We start from the raw sequence: 26212 nt of genomic DNA, 5'->3' as shown, positions 1-26212 counted from the left end.
TTATCATATAGAAAGAAACGTTGCGATTCCGTATCTAGTTTGTGTTTGTTTTTATATGATATATCAGGTGTAGAAGTAGGCCAACACTTCTATTGGCAAATAGGAGGTTTCCAAATTCATGCCCAAGTACTCATCACTTCTTGGGTTGTAATTACTATCTTGCTAGGTTCAGTTATCATAGCTGTTCGTAATCCACAAACCATCCCGACCGACGGTCAGAATTTCTTCGAATATGTCCTTGAGTTTATTGAGACTTGAGCAAAACGCTTTTCCTTTGCTTTTATTTCTTGTGTAGGCTATCGATTCCTAAACCAAGCCGGTGAGTGTCGCTTTTACACTTCAATTCAGAAATTGCCTCGTCACATAAACTCATAAGTAGTGTTTCTGTTTGTTTCTTCGGTTCGGCTATCCGATGATGGATTGCTGCTTTTCGGAAGTTTTTGGCAATGAATTTATCGTATAAGAACTTGTTTGTGATTTCGCTGCTCGGCTACAAGTGTCGATGAAATTGTTCGCATAAACTCAACAAATAGTCTAGTTTTGGGTATATTAGGTTAAAAAAGAAAGGCATTTGGATAGGTTTCTTCATTTTCATTTTCCATTCTGAAATGTTCCCTGTAGTATAGTAGGTTCTCCGTTGGTGTGCTCTTTCTTAATTAGGTTGGTAATTCTATTTTATCCTCCGTTTTTCTTGGTTGGACCAACCCAACCGGCGATTTCCGACAAGTCTTTCTGCTTAGAGCAAGAAGCGGAACCAAAATAAAGCTTTCTTTATTTTCATTTATGGATAACCAATTCATTTCTTATATGGCTGCCGGAATCATTTTTTCGGTTGCCATTTTTTCCGCTTTTAAGGCGGGGCAGCTGGCTGGACTTAGATCACCCCATGAATTGGATTTGGAATTCCTAAAACAGAAAATGGAATCTACGCTATGGAGACTTTTGGAGAAAACTCCGGGTAATGTCCAATTACCGGAGGGACTCTCACCCCGGGATATCTTTAATAAAATGATTTATCCTGGGGGATCCATAGAAGAACAAATTCTATCATTGAATGAAATATATCTTGATTTAATTAACCATGGCATACAAAGTAAGTACTTTGTCTTCTTTTTAAATGAATTAGCAGTTGCCACACTGTAGGCAACTAGCATTTTGTCATGGAAGTTCGTGAAAGAATGTTCTTGTTTTTCGTTGGAAAAACCAACGCCGACGTCAAGATCAGTCTCCTTTCCTTTCTCTTTCCGGGAGCAGAGCTGAAAAAGATGGGAAATTCCAATGATTCTTCGTTCATTATCATGTCGATTCCTCACAATCGCTCTTTGTGATGCTGCGGAACCATGCCAATTAGGATCTCAAGACGCAGCAACACCTATGATGCAAGGAATCATTGACTTACATCACGATATCTTTTTCTTCCTCATTCTTATTTTGGTTTTCGTATCACGGATGTTGGTTCGCGCTTTATGGCATTTCAACGAGCAAACTAATCCAATCCCACAAAGGATTGTTCATGGAACTACTATCGAAATTATTCGGACCATATTTCCAAGTGTCATTCTTTTGTTCATTGCTATACCATCGTTTGCTCTGTTATACTCAATGGATGGGGTATTAGTAGATCCAGCCATTACTATCAAAGCTATTGGACATCAATGGTATCGGAGTGCGCCTCTTAACGAGGGTGATTTAAGTGCAACGAAATGTACCGGTGGTTCGCGAAGCATCTGGCTTACCGGTCATCTCCCATTCCCGTCGTCGAGAGACTAAAAGAACTATAGCATGCCAGAAACGGGGAGTTGAGGTGGTTAGACCTATACCCCGAAATGCTCCCAGCATAGGAGCCTATGGTTCCATTCTTGTTATTGCTGGAGGTAAACATACCTCTTCTCGGTGTGGTGGAGCGATATACGAAAAATAGATGCTAAGCCTGCAATGTCCGATAATGGGGCTTCAGTAGTGAATCTATCGGCACCACAGCAGTGGCATACAACTTTGGACCTAAGGGATGGTCCCGTTACCTTTCGCAATGGGGGATCCCCGTTGGCAACAACCACGGTAGTAGTTGCGGAACTACTGGGCCAAGAGAGGACAACATGTTGTTCCTGCTCCTCCTTCTTCGCTTCGGGGACGGAGGTCCTACAGTAGGTAAGAGCACGCACAAGCACTTGACCGAAGGGGACCAGCACTTCTACTCCTCCACCGAGGAGCTGTTCTTGCGAGAAGCAAGGGATGTCGTGAACGGTGGGAGGTCAAAGAAAGAGAATTGACCTCTGAATACAGTGATCCTATGATCTAGATAGACTCCGTCCCTTTTTTTTAGATAAGGGTGACTCAAGAAATTGGGGGTGGGACCTGCTGGCATAGTGCAGGCTGGAACATGGGAATTCGAGGTCTCATGAACGAGTTTTTTTCGACATACTTTCCGGTCTTTTTTATGGATCCTTTTAGATCTACGGGCCGGCCGTTCACATGAGCATAGGGAATCTATACTCGAGCCTTCGACTTGGCCCCTGGCAGGATAGGTGAGGAATCACTCTTGAGATCTGATCTATTGGGGCCTACAACTTCGCCAAAGCCGACTAGCATCCCTTTCCGTGGTGAACTGACCGTCCCATACCTTCATTTTGTCTCATGTGTGCTGAACATTGTCTTCCTCGGTTCCAGCTTCACTGATGTAGGTAGGGCTGGGCGAGAAAGGGTCCCCTCTTGCCTATTAGTAAGCGGGCCTTCGATTCCACCGGGGTCTTACGGTCTCATAGAGGGGGGAGAACTACCTAACTAAAGAAGAATAGTGCTCTTTATAAATAAAAGTAGGCGTGGAGAGCTTTTTGCGGGGAAACTTGCAAGTCAAGTTTGGGGGGAGGCGGGCGTCGACCCAACCTTATGAGTATTCGGACTATAACAGTTCCGATGAACAGTCACTCACTTTTGACAGTTATACGATTCCAGAAGATGATCCAGAATTGGGTCAATCACGTTTATTAGAAGTTGACAATAGAGTGGTTGTACCAGCCAAAACTCATCTACGTATGATTGTAACACCCGCTGATGTACCTCATAGTTGGGTTGTACCTTCCTCATGTGTCAAATGTGATGCTGTACCTGGTCGTTCAAATCTTACCTCCATCTCGGTACAACGAGAAGGAGTTTACTATGGTCAGTGCAGTGAGATTCGTGGAACTAATCATGCCTTTACACCTATCGTCATATAAGCAGTGACTTTGAAAGATTATGCGGATTGGGTATCCAATCAATTAATCCTCCAAACCAACTAAACCGGGGAAGCTGAAGCGGAAATGCAATTCTCGGGTGAGGGAAGGGGGAAGCTCCAGGAAGGCTTCGCTCGCTCGCTCAAAAAGCTCTAACGCTCGTTTACGAGTGGAGTGCATAAGCCCTTATTGAAGTAGGGTGAGGCCTTACTACACGAGCTCGTAAGTAAAGCACGGAACGAGCCTTGTCTACGAAGCTTCGCTTCATCATCTTGCTTGCTTCTGGCGAAGCTTAACGCACTATAACATAGGCATGCATGATGGTATGGTAGGAAGACTCCTTTTAAGGCCGACCACTACATAGGAGCGATAGGAAGCCAAGCCGTCAAAAGGAAAGGCGAGCAGCCCTTATTGCAATAGCAAACGGCCTACTTATAGCCCTATTTATACCCTTTCTCGGGGACTTCAACGGGCCTTACAAGCTCAATAAATTGCAATTCTTCACCTTTTCCTCAGACAGTGGGAATGCATTTTCTTACTTGATTGACATTGACAGATATGTGTACCACACCGAACAAGCAATATGTCATATGCTTGATGTACCAGCCAAGCCAGCTCTTTTTTTCTCAGTTCCCTTATCCTTAGCGCAAAAGTAAAAAGAAAATGAAAGAGAGTTTGTTTTTGCAAATGCAAATGAATATGGATCTAAATAAATTAGATAATCAATAAATAAGAATTGGAATAATAGAAAAAATATCCTTCGCCCCTTATCTCTTCATCATCGTCGGTTCCGTCACTTGTGGTATTCGTTTAGAATCTTGTTGACCCTACTCGCTTACTCCTATTTTCCTTATTTCTTTTTCTACATAATTAATTAGAACTTTCTTGAAAGAATGGGGTTCTCTCTGGGGGGGCGCACCCTCTCTTCCTTTTTGAGAAAGATGGGCTTGTTTTTTTTTCAATAAGTTCTATTGCTTTGACACATTTAGTATATAACATAATATATATAAGAAAAGTACTAAAGGCGAAGGGCATTCTGTTGTACAGCTACTTTGGTATAGTTACAAAGGTAACCGGTAGGTGATTGTTGAATCGACAGTAGTTACGAAAGGGGGAAATAGCTCAGTTGGTTAGAGTGCTGGTCTGTCACGCCAGAAGTCGCGGGTTCGAACCCCGTTTTCCCCGCCCGATCTTTCTTTCTTCCCGAGGTCATACCTCTGCCACTTTACCCTGAGTTTCACTAAGGCATATAACCCCATTCGGGTAAGAGGAGCAAGCAGTGGGGAACATCTATTTATATGCGTGTTAGCATCAACAGCATCTTTTTGAAAGTAAATTACATTGATCCTCGGTGCTAGGTACTCAGGTAAGTAAATCCTGAGGATAGAACTAGAGCAAGTAAGCTCATCGCACTATCAAGTCAGTCAGGAACTAGTCTGCCAAGCTTAAGAAGAAGTGAAAAGTAAGCAAGTTGTCATCTAGTGAGGGCTAAAAGACACGGAGAACATCCCCCCTCTATTTACCAATAGCTTCCGCCTTCCTCTCTTTCATTTCATGTCGGTTCAGTCAAGCCAATAGATTCCATAGGCGGGTCAGTTATAGCTGTAGTAGCCTTTGATTAGGTCCTTTCAATAGACTTTCCGTAGCTATAATTCGATAGACTTTCTGTAGCTCAGTACTGCTGATCGTTGACGCCCGCAACTGTACTTACGGCTGTACTTGTGAAAAGAGATAGAGCCGTCTCGCTATGACTCAAAGATGGTCAAAAAGCTAATAGATGGGCCACAAAAGGTAGAGGAGAGGGGGTAAGAAGAGTAGACTTACTAATGGATACAAGATAGGGTATACAGCTAAAAGGGTGAGATAGAGGAATGAAATGAGCCAGTGAAACGGTCCACGACCACAAGTATTGAGCTATAACCATAAAACTCGGGGAGTGCCTCAAGAAAATCCATTGAAATAGAAGACCCAGGTTGTAATGGAACAGACAAAGGTTGAAGAAGACCAGCAGGAAGGGTGTGCTCACTCTTGTTGAGTTGACACACATTACAGTGAAGAACAAACTTGGAGGGAGAAAAAGAAACCAGAAGGGACCCATTGTTTCTGTGCAAGTCGAACAATGATGGAAAAGCATCCAGTATGTAGCCGACATATGCCAACAACCCAAATGCACATATGCTAGTTAAGTTGAAACTCCTAAATTAAAGCGCAAGCAACAAAACTACTTTTTTGAAGGCGCGGAGCGTTGAAGAAGAGCATAGCTCGATTAACACAACTAGGGGCAATATGGTTCATTTTCCTAGAACACCACAACAAATGTCCCTACCAGCTGTTGCCAGTGAAGCTGAAACCATGGCTACCCCTCAACAAGCCTCTAGCTCTTATCCTAGGCCTGAACCGCCTGAACCTCCAATTACCGTACCATTGGTACTGAATACGACCACCACTCACACCTATTCCAGACCTTTAAACCCCTGACCACCTAGACCTCTAGTAGCAAAGCAACTAAAAGACCCAATCACAAAAATAACCCTCTCTATCCCCCTCAAAACCTTGGCACGAACACTTGTTTCCAGCCACCTATGGCCTTCCTCACAGCTCAAAACATGATAATATTAGACCTAATCCTGCACCTCCACCACCACAACCAAGACCCAATTCAATACCAAATATCCAATTTTCCCAACCAATACTTTTGCCCTATGCTGGAAATTCCATGAAACCAGAAGTGCCAATATATACTTACCTTAACCAACCACTTCCAACTCAACAGCATGACCCGTACCAATACCTGCAAGAACAAAGGCTGCAAAATCAATATCAATATGGGCAGCAAATACATCAACCTCCTAGAGTTTATTTTCCAATATTTGAAGGGGCCAGGTCTTGGATACAAAAGTGTGAACATTACTTTTCGGTGTACCAAGTTACGGATTGGTACAAGGTAGAACTTTCGGCTATGCACCTTAGGGGGAGAGTTGAAAGCTGGTACAACAGTTTCTTAGTGAATAGGGGACAGTATCTTGGCAAGAGTGAATTCAAGAGATTGTAGAGAGGTTTGAGGTAAGAAATGTGGTTGGTGTAGTTGATGAGTTTGATCACTTGAGGCAAAGAGGAAGCCTAGAAGAGTACAAGTCACACACAATTGGCAGAATTGAGGGCTGCCATGTTGAGGTGCAATCCCTATTACGATGACAACCTTTTTCGACAAAGTTTTCTTGGCGGTATTGTAAATAGAGATAGATGTTTCGTCCGGCTCTGAGAAACAATTCGGCAACCCCGCTCTTCCCTTTGCCTCTTCCACATCTATTTTTGAAACTTGATTCGGTTGAGTTTGAAGCAAGGATCTAATCAGATAACGCTTTGTTCTCCAATGAATGGAGGTGGAATAATTTATTGAGATAGAGAAAGCTACATCTCGACTTTATTTAAACGAAAGAAAAAGGTTAGTCCTGCTCCTAGACTTCCAATTCCAAGTAGTAGTAACGGAAAGGAACAGGTTTAGGAGAACTTTTTTTATGTCTTTCTTATAGCGATCGCTGAAAGTCAGTCAATGCCCTGGCTTTAATGAATGAAGACCGATGGGCTACGAAGTGGAGATGATGTCGTTGTGTCATTGCTCGTGATGTCTTCACCAGGATTTGACTTACCAATGTGAAAGGTACCGTGCCAGTGGTTCTATCATTTAGATAGAGAGTGATCTTTCCTTCTTGTCGAAGAAAGATATGACGTTGGGAAGGGAAAGGGAGTAGAAACGTTTTCGTAGCCTTGGGGCGAAGGGCTGAGAGTTCCGTGATCCAGTTCTTTGAGCATACATAGGTTGAGGATGGAACTCCTATAGCAATCGATGTGGAAAAAGGCAACAGCCGAGAAAAGCAGAAAAAGCGAGTGAGATCTTGACTTTCTATTATCATACAACATAGAAGTATTTAATCAAATCAGAAAGAGCCCTGGGATTTGACCAAAACGGCATAATTGAAAGCTCTCGTCTCAGTCGCTCGCCTAAGAAAAGGTACTGGGTTGCTCCGTGATGATGAATAAGCAACCCAGCCCAATCCTTGCTTTCATAGAAAAAGGTGAATTTACTCGAATATTCATTCAATGACTCAATATTTAGTAATCAAATCATGCGTTTGTTAGATCATTTAGTGATAAATAAAACGAGAATAAAGAGAGAGTCCTCACCTCAATATCGACAACAATGACCTGGCAAGTGAAGTAAAGTAAAAGCAAAGTAGAGCCCGGTTGATGTCAAACGTTTTCAAATCTTACCCACCATATCCATTCATGCACGTTACTAGATGAAAAGTAAAAAATAAAGCAATGATGGTTTTTATCAGAGCCACTTTACAACCGGTTTAGCAACTTCTTCATGCCCCTACGAACGAAATATTTGGAGTTTGACAACTGGTTGACGCCGGTTGATACTCGAATGAATATATCGCCGGTAGATACTTGCTTTTCTAATGAGGTAGACACTTTTGCATGTTAAGGTTTCCACTTCAAACCATCCAGATTTACACTTCAATTTCTCGTTGTTGACACGGTTTACACTTGACTTCATTCAAACTGACACTTATGTATCTATCTAGGCGGGCGGGCACTTAACCAAACTCAGGTTGACACAAACTATACAAAAGTCTTAATTAGGGTGTTTTTTTCCGATCAACCCGAAACTCCGAACAGAACCGACCCTGACTAGACCTTTTCCCAAGCAACTCCGAATACTGGAAAATATGAATGAAATTCGATAAGAAAAATCAGAGCATGTTTCTAAATTTGTGATAACTACTTATTTATGAGTGAGAAATGCTTCATGCGAGCACCCTTGGCGGCCTGCTTTTGAGACAGGGAGGCCATGCTCGTATCTATTCTTTTCATCATTGGTCTGGTCTACTCGTACCCCACCCCACAAGGTACATCTTCGACTACCGTGCTTCTTATCTTGACGCTATACATTCAGTTCAGTCAGTCCCAGAGACTTATCCTTCAGAAAAAGGTAATCCACCCATATTGGACTTTTCTTCACCTGGCCTCGCGGATTCAATACCGAATTCTCTTCGCATACCGGCCTGCTAATTCCGGGATTAGCTGTTCTCAATGACTGGTGGATGCCTCTTTTCTACCTTAGAAATCATTTTTTATGTACCTTCGCCCTCTCTACACCTTTTTTCCGCCTCGCCACCCAGAAAGACCTATAGAAGAAGGAAGAATTCAATCCGTATACTCCAAGCGCCGTAACTATCGCACTTCCCAAGCAACCCTCCAACGAAGAAAGTGCAATTGAAACAATCAAGAACGGAAAAATAATTAGAGTCCCTCGTCAATTGTTTGGGTTGGAATTAGGCTCCTCTACTCTAGTCGTCCTCTTCTATTTCGGGCAGTAGCTCAGCCTGTTCCGGACCTTCCTTTACTGAATCTATTAGTAGTTGCACTTTTCGACATATGCCTTTATTTAGGCATTGGTTGTAGGCATCCCCTTCTCTTCAAGGAATTTCTGCGCCCGGTTCCTGATCAAGTGATGGAAAAACCGGAATGTGATGCTTTCTACTTCAGCAGTAGGGTTGGCCTGAAGCCAGCCCATAGAATAGATACGGGCGTGTTCTACATAGGAGTTCTTTTAGAACATGTTCCAATCAAACCTCTTTCCCTTCGTCTCCGGTTTTCAATACGAACAAGTGTCATCCTCTTCTCCCATCATTTGGATGGAATACCCACGTGGAGCTGACCTTCACTTTTCAGAGACAGGGGCAAGCCGATAATTTGTAGCCTCCCTGGTTGTTTTCTGGAAATTTCAGTAGAAGTGAAGCCCTGTAGGAGCTCCCTAAGGACTCTAGCTAAGACCTTTTTGAGACCCTGGGTGACTCGCGTGGACTTATCCCCTCTTGGTAAGCCGAAGACCATATCGTCTGCGTAGCGTGCATAATAGAAGACTACGGCCCCATCCTCTCGGACCATTACCCTTTCAAGCTTGGCATCCAATATATGGAGATAGCAGTGAATGAGGACAGGTTCAATCGGGCTTCCGAGCGGTATTCCTCGCTTCTGGCACGTGTAACTCTTACCTTTTCTATCTACGTGTGGTTTTCATGAAAACCTATTTTATCAACCTATGGACTCCTTTCAATGACAGAGTCTTTGGAGCAAATTGGTTCAGGATTCTAAGGTTAGAAAAGAGTTACCACTCAAGGGAGGAACAGGATATGTGGAAGGCTATCCTGGTGGCTCAAGACTGACCGGTATACCTGGACCAGTCTATATTGAGCCATATTCATCAATTCGTCAGGCAATTTGGCCTCACACAATGTATCCCTGTTCCACCAGACGCTTAATCAACCCTGGAACACAAGAGAACCCTTCTTATCGAAGAGAATTGCGTATTAAACAGATGAGAGAAATAGCCCTAAATATGTGCATCGAGTAAGTCATTACCTTCTATTCGATCTCCAGTATCGCTCATCAAGTACTTGATCAGATTCCTCTTTTTTCTTGCAATTGCAAAGTGGTGGAAAAATTTGTATTTCGGTCACCATGTCATAGCCAATTGGCTCTGCCCCGCTGGAGCCATGCTACTTCTTCTTGTTCAAACAGGTTCTCGAGCAGCAGTCAAATTGACTTCCCCTGCTTGAGCGTAATGCCCGCCCCTGGTGTGGTGGAAAAAGCCTCATTTTCTATTCCTTTTAAAGCTGCTGATGCGAGCTACCAAACAAACAAGATTAGTACAAAAAACCACAACTAGCACTAGCTTTCGTGATTGCTTCTTTCTACCTTTCTCACTCCGGTAATTGCTCCTTCTCCAAAATATCACTACGGACAAGATGAGCTAATAGGAAAAGTTAGGGCAACAGATGATAGCGACTCGCCAGACTCGAACTGGCATAGGCGGATCGGATCAAACGAAATTAGCCTTTCTTCCATCAACAGGAATCGCTTTGATTTCGTAGTTCAAGAGGATGGTGGGGGCAACCTCTCTACATCTGCGGGCCGGTAGGCCAGCCAACTAACTCTTCAAATGAAGAACTGATTACTCCACATCTATGAACCTATCATTCCCCGCCCTTGCCCATTATTTCTTTTTGTATCACGCTAGGACTTTGCCTCTTTTTTGGAGGAAAAATATGGAAGTAGAATCTCCTCTCTTTTAGAGGCGTCTTCCAAATCCAATTTCAGATCAATGAGGTCTTTCAGAGAGCCGCTGCTCTTTCCATGAAATTATAGGATCTCTTCGATCCTATGCGCAAAAGCAAGGTGTGAGCCCGCGACCCCTCGATCACTCTCAGAGTCAATCGGCCCAAACCGGGTTATGAGCTCAACGAAAAAAAAACTATTTTGTGAAATTGCCTGCAAAACCGCCTTGCGAGCGTTAGCGTCAGCGTCAGCGCCATCTCCCGATGGATATTTTTTGCGCATCTCCAATAGCGCCTTGGCCCTATTTTCTTCTTCGTCTATTGGGGAAGAAGAAGAGGTGGAGTAGCAGGTGGATCTCATCCCTCCTGCGGACTTCCCCGTACTCAAAGTGACTCTGAGAGATTGCGCTTCTCTACTAATCGCATTCTGTTCAAGAATCACTATTTTCATGATCGAATGATGAAATAGATATACGAACTGTATAGGATCATTCGCTGGGATGGGATAAGTGATTCTTTTATAGGATTCCCATGGGATCGTAGAATCAACTAAGGATGGAATAGGTATTTGTGATCGATCAGCTTCCAGTATGACCGAAGACTTTCTATCTGCATTCAGAATAACCACACAATCAGGTTGTTGGTTCAACCCAAAATTCATCTTCTTCTTTCTTGAACAGAATTTTTTTTTATTTGCAAAAGAATTGGTCAAAAACGCCCCGATCTTCCATTGAGAATCATCGAAACAATGAGAATTCACATTTCTTAAATAGCTTCTTAAATAGCTTGCCATTTCTTCCGTTATCTCATAAATAAATAAATGATTGGTCTTTAAAAAGAAGGAACGGCCTTTTTGACGACTGGGAGATCCTATAAAATGAAGAGCGTTTCGTAAACAAATCAGTGTCTTGTCTGAATCGAGAATAGCAATTCCATTTCTTGAACCACGGATATAGACTTTGAAATGGTGATCAGCTACCCGATGGCCGAGATGTGCATTCGTACAAAGTAATTTAGTACAGACTATCGAAAGCATTGTCATTTTGCGATTTGAGTTCCGGAGATATAGGTGGTAAGTTATGGGTAATGCGGGGGAACTTTAAGACGAGATAGAATACCTAATATGGGAGTGGTTTAAGTGAGAGAATAGCTCCCTTACCAAACCAACTGAGCTATTTGCCATGTTTTTGAAAAATGACCTAACTTTGATGTGATGTGCCCGGCTAGCCCAGATCATTCTTAGAGAAGTCGAGGTTACCGGAATTACGGCCTTCCGTACAAGAACTGGCACTATTGTAACTCGCTATGGGCCTCCTGCCTTCTCGAAAGAAACTGGCTTTTGAAGAAATTACTCTATTTTACGCATTTAGTTGAAGCAGATTCAAAGAGCTCTATCGAGCAAGGAAGGAGTATACTATACTGTAGCTGGATAGGCTAGATACCAAAACTTTGATAAAGATTGAGGCAACCCATTTGAGGAAGAACCGGATGGACCCCTATGGAGATGGCATAAACAATCCTTTGACGAACTTTCTGGTTAACATAGAATCTATGAGTTTTTTCTTCTAATTACTACTACTAACATTATTAAATCTGGTAAAAAACAATTTATTAAGCTCATCCCGCAAGCACATGTACACATCTTGGATTTGACCGTCTTAAGATGGAAGAAGATTCGTTCTCCTACCCATTTCTAAGTTAAGCAAGAGATAACTCATAATTTCATATGCACTCGCACTCGCATCTTGGGTCACTGGAACCTGATGATAATTACTCACTCCTTCATCCTGAGAAAGGATCTTGGCTATGAAAAAAAATGGATCACTAACTTGCGCAGCAAATTGAATGAAACTTTCGTCCGAAGTAAACATTTCAGTCTGGTGTTCGTTATACCATTTAAGGGCATCATCTAAGTTCGAGAACTTTGGATACTTAAAGGCTGCAGCACATGCTAAGTGTTGACTGAGATTCTTTTTTTCCAACAGGTGGTTTTGTGCTTGAGGTTGAGGATGATCGGCAGAAAAGAGTAATAAACTTTTTGACAAATCACGCTCATGAAAATGCAATACACCTGAACGGTAGATTCTACCACGGAAGTCCATGAATGCTGGCAAATAAAATTGATAACCTTCATATGCTGACGCAAGTCTTATTACAAAATCTTCATAACTAGCCTGCTGCACCTATTTTCATAATTTATTTAACAGTATGTTATAGCTACAAGCATTCTTAATACCTTTGACGTTATTGAAGTAGCACTCCCTCAATATGTCTGAGGCTTCTGTCGGATTCACCCGAGCCAGAGCATTTGGTAAAAGAAGCCCACACTCAACTAAACATTGACGATTCTTTTCCAGAAATCTCAAGAGCCTTTTGTTTATTTCAAACGCTTGAGACTGAAGCCCATTCAAAATATCACACATCTACTTGTATTCTTTTTTATGTAACTTTATATAGAAGTGGTTTAAGTCATGGGAAGTTAATAGCCGAAAGTGATTCTAGATATCCCCCGTGGGTTTGCATAAGTAACCTCCTATCAGATCCGATAATGTATCAGGATCAGACCCCCTCTCTGCTGGTTGCCAATCCAAGGGTTTGCAAAGCATCGGAAGATTGAGTTTGATAGGGAGCAGATTTATGTTCAAATTGCACATAACATAACAAGAATTCTCTATATACCCTTGACCTTTCTTAAGAACCAGCACTGGATCTTCTTTTGTTACTCCCCTATCTGTTGATATATGTAGAACATTTCTTTCAATCATGAATTGGAGCAAGTATTTCCCGATATCATAATGACACTACATTTTTTTTCTTTTTCTCTTTTTTGCTAGCACCTTTGGGCTGAACAACATCCTTAACTGATTCTACCTTACTAGTGAGTACTGCTTCCACCTTACCACTACCTGGTGTTTGTATTGTAGAAACCTTGCTTGTTCTCGTACAGTTGAATTAAGTTGATCTATAAATCTAGTTGCCTTAACTGCGGATGATTCCTGAAGAGTGTTGAATACCAAGCCTAGTACATGAATCATGATAGCCTCAAGCGTATAGTTACCAAACATCTTAAGCATAGGTAAGCTACTTGGTAGGCAACCCTTTAGATATTGCTTGGCGTTAGGCTGATCTTTATTAATCAAGAACTTTACTATGTTAGGAGTTACTTTAAATAGATTATCCTCATCGAACTTCATTGTGCAATTTGCAATGTTAGGATTAATTCAGTATCGGAAAACACACCATTTTGATTCTTCTTTTCATTAATCAACAACTTTCTAACATCATCCTGATACATATCAACATTAGAAGTCTTTTTCGTTTTGTCAATATCCAACAGCTTAGCGTAGTAATCGTTCCAGAACTCCTTAATAATACATGCATTTTGCAAAGATTTCTCATTCTCAATGCTATCATCATATGTCTCGGAACAATAAAATAGAACCTGCATATTTTATTTGTTACCCTTAAAAAACCGCAGTAAGGATACGAATACGACTGAAATAAACTACTAGAATCTAAATATAAGGAAAGGATTAGAATAAGTACTAATGCTCTGTATAATACTTTTCCCCGAGCGATGGTTTAGCGGATTCGGAATTGTAACCAAGCATCCTGGGTTCTATACCCGATTCAACACTAGAGCATGCAGCCGATCCTGGATACATAACTCTAAAAAGTGTGTGTGCAGTTTTGGATCTTTATTGGTAGCCAGTCTTTCACTTCTGCCTCTCCACTCCCATGCCTTTCTTGGTCGGACCAACCCAACCGGCGATTTCCAACAAGTCTTTCTGCTTAGAGCAAGAAGCGGAACCAAAATAAAGCTTTCTTTATTTTCATTTATGGATAACCAATCCATTTTCCAATATAGTTGGGAGATTTTACCCAAGAAATGGGTACATAAAATGAAAAGATCGGAACATGGGAATAGATCTTATACCAATACTGACTACCCATTTCCATTGTTGTGCTTTCTAAAATGGCATACCTATACAAGGGTTCAAGTTTCGATCGATATTTGCGGAGTGGATCATCCCTCTCAAAAACGAAGATTTGAAGTTGTCCATAATTTACTGAGTACTCGGTATAACTCACGCATTCGTGTACAAACAAGTGCAGACGAAGTAACACGAATATCTCCGGTAGTCAGTCTATTTCCATCAGCCGGCCGGTGGGAGCGAGAAGTATGGGATATGTCTGGTGTTTCTTCCATCAATCATCCGGATTTACGCCGTATATCAACAGATTATGGTTTCGAGGGTCATCCATTACGAAAAGACTTTCCTTTGAGTGGATATGTGGAAGTACGCTATGATGATCCAGAGAAATGTGTGGTTTCTGAACCCATTGAGATGACCCAAGAATTTCGCTATTTCGATTTTGCTAGTCCTTGGGAACAGCATAGCGACGGATAATTCCGAATCTACATAGGTCTAGTCCAGGGGACAAATCAATAGGAAATGCTATTTGCTTCTTAAGAAGAAGAACTTTTTTGAAATGGAAGAGTTTCCACGGGCGTCGGATATCATTTCTTCAAATAAGGAAGAAGTGTTATCGAAGGATTTCCTTCCATTCTTCCTAGTATGGAAGAAGTAAAGAAAAAGTATTGCGTCTCGATCTATACGAAAGGGCACTGGTTTTTTCTTTCGGTTTCATTGATAGCAGAAGAGTACACTAGTTAGCGGAGCCTGAAAATGCTTGCTTGCGCCCCACCCCTACAGAAACTATTGCCTAAGCTTGCTGCTCGCTCATTGTCAGTAGAAGGGAAGAAAAGATGGTCACTCCTTTTAGGAACATGGCGAGCCTTACTTACGACTGTTGCACTTCACTCGCTGCTCGTTCATTCACTTGCTCATGAACTCGCTGCTTCGCCAGAAGCGACTAGTCACCTCCTTTCCTCCGCCCACGATGCGGCTATATCTCCCACGTGTCGAAGCACGACTTAGAGGCAAAACCGCATTGTGGTTTTGTCGCAAGAAGGGTCATCTTCACACAATCCCATGTAATGAACAAGAATGGGATAAAGAGTTGGCTTACAATCGCCACTTCACACAAGTACTTAAATAAATCATACATCATTCAGCATACACACATAGTCCGACTACGGACGAAGCCAAAAGAAAAGAAGATAACCCAACTGCTAGATCCATGATCATCCCAACTGGGCTACACTACTGATCGACATGAAATGAAACATAGCAACGACCAAGGTCTTCGTTGAGCTCCCATCTGAGCTCGGTTGCATCACCTGCACTGGTATCATCAGCACCTGCAACTGTTGTGATAGTATCTGGTGAGTCACGAGGACTCAGCAATCTCAAAACCCGCGAGATCAAGACTATTTAAGCTTATGGGAAAGGAAGGGGTAAAGTGGTGAGGTTGTAGCAGCGACTAAGCATATATGGTGGCTGACATACGCAAATAAGAGCGAGAAGAGAGCAAATGGAACGGTCGTGAAGCTAGCAATGATCAAGAAGTGATCCTGAACTCCTACTTACGTCAAACATAACCCAAAACCGTGTTCACTTCCCGGACTCCGCCGAGAAGAGACCATCACGGCTACACACGCTGTTGATGCACTTTAATTCGTATCTGGTGTCAAGTTATCTACAACCGGACATAAACAAATTCCCATCTGCCTCATAACCGCGGGCACGGCTTTCGAAAGATTATACCCTGCAGGGGTGTCCCAACTTAGCCCATGACAAGCTCTCGCGATCAACGAAGGAATAGACCTTCTCCCAGGAAGACCTGATTAGACTCGGAATCCCGGTTTACAAGACATTTCGACAATGGTAAAACAAGACCAGCAAAGCCGCCCGGATGTGCCGACAAATCCCGATAGGAGCTGCACATATCTCGTTCTCAGGGCACACCGGATTGTCCAAACTTCTGGTAGGCCAGCCCAGAGTTGCCCCTGGTGGCCACCGGCGGCTGACAGGTTGGACCAACACTCACGACGAGCACTGGCCCGGGGGGGTAAAATAAAGATGACCCTTGAGTCCGCAGAACCCAAGGGAAAAAGGCTTAGGTAGGCAAATGTTAAAACCAAGGTTGGGCCTTGCTGGAGGAGTTTTATTCAAAGCGAACTGTCAAGGGGGTCCCATAAATCACCCAACCGCGTAAGGAACGCAAAATCCGGGAACATAACACCGGTATGACGGAAACTAGGGCGGCAAGAGTGGAACAAAATACCAGGCATAAGGCCGAGTCTTCCACCCTTTACCAAGTATATAGATGCATTAATAATATAAGAGATATTGTGATATCCCAAACATAATCCTGTCCATCATGGAGCAATCTTCAACTTCACCTGCAACTAACAACGCTATAAGAGGGGCTGAGCAAAGTGGTAACATAGCCAAACAACGGTTGCTAGGAAGGGTGAAAAAGTTAGAGGCTGACATGGCAATATGGGAGGCATGGCAAACAAGTGATAGGTAGCGCAGGATAGCGATAGAACGAAGCAACTAGCAAGCAAAGATAGAAGTGATATCGAGGGTAAAGGTCATCTTGCCTGAAATCCCGCAAGGAAGAAGAACGAGTCCATGAAGAAGACAAACGAACGTAGTCGAACGAATCCTCACAACTCCGGAACGAAACCGAAGCTAACGAGAGAAGCAAACCGGAAAGAAGCAAACAACATAGTAAAAAACCATCACATAATCATGGCATGATGCACAACCAAATATGATGCATGTCCGGTTTAATGAGGCATGGCATGGCAAAGTGCAACAAACAATACTACAAGTTAAGTGGAGCTCAATATGCAACGGGTTGCATATTGATGAAACACCACAATAATTATTTAGTTCTCTCTCGTTTAGGAACACAACAATATTAAATGTTATTAAACATGGCAAGGGTGAAGCATAATTAAACTAACAATTTAAGCAAGTTTAAATGAGGCCGGAACAACAAACAACAATTCCGGAAAGTCCCCATTTCATTTAGTAGTTTAATGCAACAACAATTTTAAGCATTTAAATGTTGTTATCATGATGCGGATGACATATGAAAGTTTATGCAATTTTAATGAAAACGTTGACATGAGCACGTTATGAAGCATTTGGTCACCATGGCGGAACGAAAAGGGTGCCACGGCGCCGATAACGAAAATGGTGCCACGGCAACGATAACGAAAATGGTGCCACGACAGCATATCCGAAAATGGTGCCATGGCAACATATCGGTTCCGGTAACTCGATTGAGATACCGATGCAAGAGAGAAGTGTGCGGATGAGTGCAACATGCTAGAGATGGTGGGGTGCTCCCGACTTCCGGGTTCCCACGGGACGGTGGCATGGAAACGAGTGACAATTCGGACACGGTGCAAACATATCGTACATCTCATACATGCAAGGGCATCTCGTCGCGGTCGTCTTGGGTTATACCTTTGAAGCGAGCGTTTCCAGACGGAACGAGTTCGTAGTGGAAGTAGTCGTTCACGGGCCGTAGTGGAGGTAGACGTTCACGGGCCGTAGTGGAGGTAGACGTTCACGGGTCGTCATGGGAAGTAGTCGTACACGGCGTAGTCGTACATGTCGGCGGTAGTGGAAGTAGTGGTACACGGCAACGGTAGTGGTACACGGCAATCGTAGTGGAACTTGGTGGAAGCATTTTAAATGTTGTTATCATGATGCGGATGACATATGCAAGTTTATGCAATTTTAAGAAAACGTTAGCATGAGCATGATACGAGGCATTAGTCGCCATGGCGGAATGAAAAGGGTGCCACGGCGGCGAAATAGAAATGGTCCCACGGCGACATATCCGAAAATGATGCCACGGCAACATATCCGAAAATGATGCCACGACAACATATCGGTTCCGGTAGCTCACGGAGATACCGGTGCAAAAGGAAGCGTGCGGATGTGCGCAACATGCTAGAGATGGTGGGGTGCTCCCGACTACCGGGTTCCCACAGGATAGTGGCATGGAAACGAGTGACAATTCGGACATGGTGCAACCATATGGTTCATCTCATACAACACTCAAACATTCGTTCACGGTCGATCATCTCGGGTTATACCTTCGAAGCGTCGAAGGAAGTAGTGGTACACGGCGACGGTAGTTGTACACGTTTCCGTAGATGTTCGGGGTCACGATGAGGAACTTGACGTCCACGGAATCTTCGAGGGTCTACGATAGTGGTACACGGGGCGTAGTGGAAGTAGTCATTCACGGGCCATAGAGGAGGTAGTCGTACACGGCGTCGGTACTTGTCGATCCGGTCTTGACGGTGTAGATGTACATGTTGTCGGGGTACTTGTCGCATCACTGGGTGTAGTAGTACACGTTCAGAGCGGAACTTGGCGGATCCAACGTCTTTGGGCGTAGAGGAACTTGCAAAAAAACGAGATGGTCTTGACGATCCAACGAGACGACGTGGTTCGGGGCAGTCTCGGTCTTGGCGTCCACGCGGTAGCCGCGAGCTCATGGCCTACAGCATCAATAAGGCGCGGGGGACGAAGACATCGGGCACTAATGGTGGTGGAGCAGGGGCTTCACGCGGAGAGGGCCACGCTGATGGCCTCGCAGGCCACCGCAGGAGGTGGGCACGGTAGGAGGGCGAGCGCTGGAGAGAAGAGGCCCGGCGCGAGGCACGCGCGTGGTGGAGGCGAGTGACGGTCGCAACAGCGAGGAGAAGGTCAAGGCAAAGGAAGGCAAGGGCGAGGTGCGGCAGGAGAGGAAGGTCGACGGGGAGGCAGCATCCTTGGTCGCAGTGGAAGGAGTCGCGCAGGGGAAGGAAGCCCCTGGTCGCCGTAGAAGGAGCCGAGAGCGGCGGCGCTCCTGGTCGCAGCGACTGGACTCCGGTGACGAGGAGGAGGCAGAGGGGAACGAGATGAGGGCGCGGCGCGGTGTGAGAGACGAGTGGATCGAGAGGAGGGGATCGAACGATGGTGTTGCGGCGCTGAGGGAGGAGACGAGGGAGAGATGGGATCGAGCGAGGAGGTGGGGATCGGGCGCTGGGTGCGCTGCGGCGCAGGGGAGAACGAAGGGAGAGATGCGTTGGGGTTTGAGGCTGGCTAGGGTTAGAGCTGGTGGGGCGGCTGGGCCTGAGAGGCCGGTTGGGTCGGCCCAGGTGGAGAGTAAATGGCCAGAGGCCTGGCTGGGCTTTCCTCTCTCTTCTCTCTCTTTTATATTTTCTTTAGCAGAAAACAATTAAAGAGAAGAAAAAGAAAGAGAGGGTTAGGGAAAGGATTTGCGCATGGGGACAATTTTTCCGGACTCGCAAAAATATGCTTGTTCCAAGAAAAATAGAAGTGGGCATGACCGAAAGATTTAAATTCAAACTCATTTGAAATTCAAATGGGTTTGAACTAGGACTTGATGAAAGGAAGGTCCAAAAATGTTCGGATTTTTGGTGGAGCTCCGGAAAATGGCAAAAGAATTATTGGCAAGGTTGGAGACCAAGAATTGCGATAACAATGGCGTGGGATATTTTGCAAGTGGGTTATGGTGATTTCCGAAACAATGGAATATTTAATATAGCTCCCTAATATTGGAGGATATGTTATAAAGAGAAGTCACCATGTGAGTTCCCTCGGTTTAAATAGATCAAAAGATCTATGCAATTTATTTAGCTGAGTTTCAAAAATTAAATGGCATGATGGCATGATGACATGATGCAATGCACATGATGCAGAGATGAATGCACGAACAAAACAAAATCACACAACGAATCTCAGAAACCCTGGAAGGCATCTGAAGCGTCAGTCTCGGGGCGTTACACTTCGGGTCGTACAGGCCGGTGTCATGGGCACAGTGTGCTGCGCACTGTGGTTGGGGTCAGGGCAGGCATGGCAACAGTGTCGCGCCTCGCCGGAGATCTTCCAGCGATACGGCTCACTGTAGCCATGCCGGCCCTTCGTAAGCAAGGGGGGAACGGCCACGCCGTGACCGTACCCCGCATCGTACTTCGAGATGAGGGAGGAGACATGGGCCGACTCTCCATAGTCGGCCTCTCTGGAGGTCGCCAGCTCGGAGTCGGCTTATCTCGGAGTCGCCGTCTGGGACTCGGCTTGTCTTGGAGTCGCTCCTGGGACTCGGCTTGAGGGGCGCGGCTTGCCCCGATGTCTTGAAAGGTCCTGGGACTCGGGTTAGCCTACCCGTGGCCCATTACTCCGGCAGTAGTCCCCGAAGCTGGTGAAGCCCTGCAGACGCTGCATTGTGGGGCTTCAACAGTTTCAACCTTCCAGGAGCGGACTCTAGGACTCGGCTGCCGTCTTCCCTTGGGCCGACTGTCGAGAGTCGGATGTTTAGCGAAGAGCCGCAGCTCGAAAGTCGCGGCGGGAAACCAGGCGGCGTGCCTGATATGCTTCCCTGCAGCCATCAGGGAGGTCCTATCGCGTGGCGCCACGTGGAGAGGACAGTCTGCCTGCCCACGCGCGCGACGGGACGGGCCGTCAGGCGGGGCCCGCCACTACCGTGCCTCGGCATACGAACGGATCCGTTGCGGCCGTGGACGGTTGGTTTTCCCACGTCGTTACTGCGCGCAGTAACTTCGTGGGGTAAATCGTGGGGCGGTGTGGGGCATCGTGCGCAGTTAATCCCACGCCCGCCCCCTCGGCTTCTCGGCCCACAGGGCTATAAGTAGGCGGGGGGAGCGGAGCGGCACAGCACGCGCGCCCTACTTCCCCGCTCCCCCGCCTCATCTTGCCTTCTCTCCCTCTTGCCTCTGCCGTTGAGCAAGAGCACTCCACACCACGGTGATGAGCTCTTCCTCCGCCGAGGCCCCCGCCGTGCGCTCCGGCGTGTGGGACGGCTCGGAAGTAGAAGAGGAACACATCGAGTTCCTCCGCCGAACACGCCGTCTCCCCAGCGCGGACCTCGTGCGCGCCCGCGCCGCGCCGGAGGGGGAGATCCGGCCGGCGCCGGAGGAGGGCGAGTGGGTCATCTTCCGCTCGCACCTCATGCGCGGCCTGGGGCTGCCGGCGAGCGGCTTCTTCCGCTTGTTCTTGGAGTTCCACAGCCTTCAACCGCACCACCTCACTCCGAATACGGTGGTGTTGCTCTCCGCCTTCGCCACTCTGTGCGAAGGTTTCCTCGGCGTTCTCCCCACCATCGAGCTGTGGGGAGAATTCTTCTCTTCTAAGCTCGGCACGCACATCGCCGGCGTGCCGACTCAGTGCGGCGCCTACATCGCGGTGCGGCGCTCGACGGCCGACAACCCCTTTCCTCCCATCACGCTGATCAAGTCGGTGAAGATGTGGCAGCGCTCATACTTCTACGTGAAGAACCTCGCCTCCGACGGCGACTGGGTCAACCTGCCGCCTTACAACGCCGCCCCCTAACTGGGAGGCTCCCCAGCTGGTCTCACCGAGTCAAGACGCTGACTCCCGCCGGAGCCGCCGCCGTAGCACGACTCCGAGTCTTGACGCAGTCGGAGGGTCTCGTCGGGGCCGACTTGCTGTCCGTCTTCGTGGCACGCCGAGTTCTCCCGCTCCAAGGCCGGCCTCACCTGATCTGTCAGATGAGCGGCCTCCGAGACCCAAGTCGGATGAGCACCAAGGAGATGCCCCGCAAGGAGGTGGCGAACTTGGTGAATCATATCGCGCACTGCGAGTTCGAGGAGGACTGGCAGTTCGGCAAGGATCCGTACTCGCGCGACAACCCCCCACCAGTGGTAAGTCGCGTCCCCCTATTGTTTTGTCTTCTTTGCGGCCGACTCTGGCTTCTGACTCTTGTCGGTTTCTTCTGAGCTGGAATCCCCTTATGCAGCCTGCAGCCGGCGCCACGAGACAGCCCCGCGAGTATGTTCCCGATCGTGCGGAGAGCAACGTCGATGACCCCGACTTGGGGGCGGCAGCGATGGAAGCCGACGCCGAAGGCGGGGGAGAAGGATCAGAAGGCGACTTCAGGCCCTCGGCCACCTTCGCCGACTGGCCTAATGACGACGCCGAAGGGGAGGTCGCCCCGCGCCACCAGCCGAAGGTCGGTTCCTTCGCCGGCCAAGGCAGTTTGAAGAGGTGTCACGCCGGGCCGAGTGCGCTCGGCGGCAAGTTGAAGAAGATAAAGGGGGCGGCCGCCGCGACCAGACGGGAGGAGGCGGCCGCGAAGGCCAACCGCTTCCAAAGGGAAGTGAGAAGGCCGCCGCTAGTCTCTGCGTAAGTCTTTACGCTTTTTTATTTTCCTTCGTTGAATCTTGTCCGAGTCTTCTTTTATACTCCCTCCATTCTTCTTCAGGGCCCCTCTTTCCCTTGAGAGAGTCGCCGTCCCCTCCGTCATGGGGTCGGCAGAGACGTCCGCCAATACTCGGCGAGCCGACCCCGCCGCCGACCTCCGGGAGGCGACAGAGCGAAATGTGCGGGAGAAGCGTGAGGAGGAGGAGGCCGAACGTCTGGAGAAGGCGGAGGCCGACAGGGCGGCCGCCTCCGCCCAGAAGAAGCTGGCGGATGCCGAAGCCACCCTTGCGGCGAGACGGCGTGCCGAGGAGGCCGCGCATCACCGATCGGCGATGCTCGTCCCCCCACTGTCGTCTGCACCGCCGCCTCCGGAGTTCACGGGGCAGACCGGAGAGGCCGGCACTGAGAACCCCATCGTGGAGAAGGAGAGAGGAAAGGCTTCTATGTCGGACACTCTCGTGCCGCCACCGCCGCCTCCACCGCCGTCTGGGAGAGCGCACGGCAAGCAGACGGTGGGTCCGTCGGAGCCGCCGGTCACGGACGAGGCCGAGGCGCGGCTGCTTCTCCAAGTCGCCTCGCCGGTGCGCCGCTGTCTTGAGAGGGCGACCTTGGCGCCGCGACCTCGGGAGACCGGCGCTGCCAGCTCGGCAACCCAAGACGCCGAGGCCACAAGCGCCGCGCCCATCGGGTGGTTGCGCGGAGGCGGCACCGGGCCGCTAAATCAATCGCTTCTGGAAGTCTAGGCGAAGCTATGGGCCGAAGGCGACGCCCTTCAAGCCTGCACCAGACCGCATCTGGCCGCACGAACGGCCGTCCGAGTAAGTTTTTTTTCCTTTTTGATTCTTGTTTTTCTCTGTGGGGGCGTGCCAGCGCACCCACTGGGTGTAGTCCCCGAGTTCCGGGCCGGCTGCTGAGCGGGCGGTTCGGAACTCCCTCTGGCGAGTTCCAAATACTAACTTTGTCTTCAATGACTTATTGCAGGCGTATCACAACCTCCGCGCCACTGCCTTCAACCGCAATGTTGAGGAGTTGAGCAAGCGGGCTGCCGACTTGTCGAAAAGCCGGAGTAAGTTATTCTTCTTCGCGGGGGCGCGCTGGCGCACCCGCGGGCTGTAGTCCCCGAGATTCAGGCCGACTGCTGAGCAGTCGGGCCGGATCTTCCCGGCGATCTTCTTTGCTGACGACTTATTTGTCTCTTCTTTCGTTCTTCAGGAGCCAACGCCGCTCTTCAGGAGTAGCTGGGCGAAGCCAATACCGCCCGGCGTGCCAAGGAGGAGGAGTGTGACAAGCTTGCCGCGGAGCGCGACCTGCTGGCGGCGCAGCTGGCCGAGCAGAAGGAGCTGCTCAAGAAGGCGCAGGACAAGGCCGAGAAGAAGGAGGCCGCTCTCCTGGCCGAGTTCGAGAGCGAGCGCTCCTCCTGGACTGACAGGGAGGCGATGCTGACCTCCGGCTTCCACGAGATCGAGGATATGGTTGATGGTAAGTTTCTTTCGTTTCTTCGGGCTTCCGACTATGTGTCAGGCCGACTTCTGATTTTTCGACTTGCTTCTTTTTGGTCTTGGCAGACTTCTTCCCTGGTCACTCGCAGGCAGTCCCTCTGCCATCGAGGTTGATCGTGAGCCGCGGAGGGCAAACGGTGAGGAGATCGCCGCTAATGCCCCCCGAACCATCGATGAGCAGCTTCTGAGCATTGAAGCCCGTCTTTGTCCGGCTCACCGGCTGATGCGCCGGCTTCAGCGTGCCGGCGCCCAGGCGGTTCCTGCCCTGTGGCCAGGCACGCCGGCTCTGCGCACCGCCAGCCGAGCTGCCGACTGGCTGGAGGTCGCTGTCGGCCGTCTTGAGGCCTGGAAGGGCTCCTCGGCCCGGGCCGAAGCGCGTCGGGCCTTGGAGTTCGTCAAGGCGTGGTATCCAGGGCTGGACCTGGACCGTCTGGCCGCGTTCCGGTCAGAAGCCCAGGCCGAGCTGGAGGCCGTGGAGGGCGCCCTTATCGAGCGTGCGGCGGCCATCGCCGAGTACACGGACACCAGTGTCTTCGTCCCCGAGCGGGCTGAAGGCGGCGAGGAAGTGCCGTCAGAGTGGTTCGGGATGAACCCGGAGTATGGCGAGGACTCGGCGGAGGTGATCGACTCCAGCACCAAGGAGGAGGACGAGGCGGAGGATGAAGGCGAGGCGGAGGTGCCAGAAGACGGAGCAGGCGGCCAGCCTCAGCTCGACCACGCCTCCAGCAACGAGCCGCGTCGAGAGAAGGCGACTGCCGCCGGAGGTGATCAAACCGAGATCGCCCAGCCAACAGCCCCGGCGCCTGACACCGCCATCTCCTCCGATCCTCCGATCCCAGATGCCGCCTCCTAGGCTGCCTTTTTCGCCTCTGTTTGTCTGTCTTAGTAATCTTTTGAAAACTTTGTTAGATTCGAACAATTCCACCCGCAGGGTGTATCTTGAACTTCTATTCGAAGATTCGGCCAAGGGCCTATGTAAATATTTATCCGATTTCCGTCTTTCCTTGCTTACTGCTCTTTAGGCTTTTCCCTTTGCCGCCTTCCTTTAGTCGCTGCCTTGCCAGTCGGACAGCCGCTCTGCGGACTGTCGCTGGGTCAAGTGCTTGGCTACTTCGGGAAGGCAAGTACTTGGCCGTTTAGAGTTTCTTTAGCAAGTCGGATAGAAAGCGACAGGCCGACTACCCAAGAGTAGGCCGTCCTTGATAGAGGCTAATAAAGACGGCGAGCCGGCTACTCATGAGTCGGCTTTCTGCTTCAGAAATGCTGGAGGCCGTCTTATGCTATGTCCGTGCTTTAGGTCCTTAGCCATTTTTCGTGTGGGCACCCGTTCTTCCTCACTCCTGCCCGCCTCACAGTCGCTCTGCGAGCTGCGGCTTTGCCAGGAGGCGGATTGGGCACCGTGCACTACTTGTCTGACTGCGGGAAGCTCCTCATAGTGCAAGGCGGCGAGTCCCCGGGCCGACTAGTCTGGCCCAGTGCCAAGCGGCTTGTAATGAAAGTAATGTACTCGGAGGCATAATTCTTATCATACAGATAACAAAAAAGGGAAGTCCCCGAGCTCGTCTCGGGGGGCCCAAAGTCTTAGTACTTTAATACAAAGGGGTAGTGTGATACATACTGCATCAACTGTAAAATCTTCGAAGAAGATTTGCATTCCACGGGCGCCCTATCTCTTTACCGGAGTCGTCCCTCTTGCGCGCTCGGGGCTTCTGAGCGTCGATCAGATAGTAGGCGTCGTTCCCTAGCACCTTGCTGATGATAAAGGGGCCTTCCCAGGGTGCCGACAGCTTGTGCTAGCCGGCTGTTCGCTGGATCAGCCGGAGCACAAGGTCGCCTTCTTGGAAAGATCTTGGCCTGACCTTCCTGTTGTAGTATCGACGCAGACTCTGCTGGTAGATGCTGGACCGGCTGAGTGCCAACAACCGGCCCTCTTCCAGCAGATCGACGCCGTCTTGACGTGCTTCTTCTGCTTCTTCCTCGGTGTACATGCTGACTCGCGGGGAGTCGAACTCTATGTCCGTTGGGATGACGGCTTCGGCACCATAGACGAGGAAGAAGGGTGTGAAGCCGGTTGACTTGTTTGGAATCGTGCGCAGACTCCAGAGGACGGCTGGCAGCTCCTCAAGCCAACAGCCGGTAGATCGCTCCAGCGGTATGACGAGTTGAGGCTTGATGGCGGATAAGATGAGGCCGTTCGCTCGCTCCACCTGGCCGTTTGACTGCGGATGGGCAACAGACGCTAAGTCCAG

The 26212-nt window shown here is 48.1% G+C and overlaps 2 protein-coding genes, 1 non-coding gene and 1 pseudogene across 3 annotated transcripts; 3 read left to right on the top strand and 1 right to left on the bottom strand.

The window, feature by feature from the left end:
- The first annotated feature begins 1278 nt into the window (after positions 1-1278).
- On the top strand, positions 1279-3215 carry LOC119363924 (cytochrome c oxidase subunit 2-like). The gene is made up of 2 exons (XM_037629292.1): positions 1279-1666; positions 2884-3215. The coding sequence occupies exons 1-2, from the start codon at positions 1279-1281 to the stop codon at positions 3213-3215; spliced, it is 720 nt and encodes a 239-aa protein (XP_037485189.1).
- Positions 3216-4323: 1108 nt separating this feature from the next.
- On the top strand, positions 4324-4397 carry TRNAD-GUC. The gene has a single exon. It is a non-coding gene; the product is annotated as a tRNA-Asp (tRNA).
- A 5779-nt stretch (positions 4398-10176) lies between these two features.
- On the bottom strand, positions 10177-11514 carry LOC119367761 (annotated as a pseudogene).
- Positions 11515-13880: 2366 nt separating this feature from the next.
- Positions 13881-14751, top strand: LOC119367760 (NADH dehydrogenase [ubiquinone] iron-sulfur protein 3-like). The gene has a single exon (XM_037633177.1). The coding sequence runs from the start codon at positions 13888-13890 to the stop codon at positions 14749-14751; it is 864 nt and encodes a 287-aa protein (XP_037489074.1). The 5' UTR covers positions 13881-13887.
- Positions 14752-26212: the final 11461 nt, after the last annotated feature.

The sequence above is a fragment of the Triticum dicoccoides genome, chromosome 2B (genome assembly GCF_002162155.2).
Source record: "Triticum dicoccoides isolate Atlit2015 ecotype Zavitan chromosome 2B, WEW_v2.0, whole genome shotgun sequence".
Lineage (NCBI taxonomy): Eukaryota > Viridiplantae > Streptophyta > Magnoliopsida > Poales > Poaceae > Triticum > Triticum dicoccoides.
The sequence above is the reverse complement of the archived record's forward strand: the minus strand, read 5'-3'. Positions and strand labels throughout refer to the sequence as shown.

Coding starts and splice junctions, on each gene's coding strand:
- LOC119363924 (XM_037629292.1), top strand. CDS start 1,279: ATGATTCTTCGTTCATTATCATGTCGATTCCTCACAATCGCTCTTTGT. Junction 1,667..2,883: donor TGGACATCAATGGTATCGGA/GTGCGCCTCTTA, acceptor CGTCGACCCAAC/CTTATGAGTATTCGGACTAT.
- LOC119367760 (XM_037633177.1), top strand. CDS start 13,888: ATGCTCTGTATAATACTTTTCCCCGAGCGATGGTTTAGCGGATTCGGA.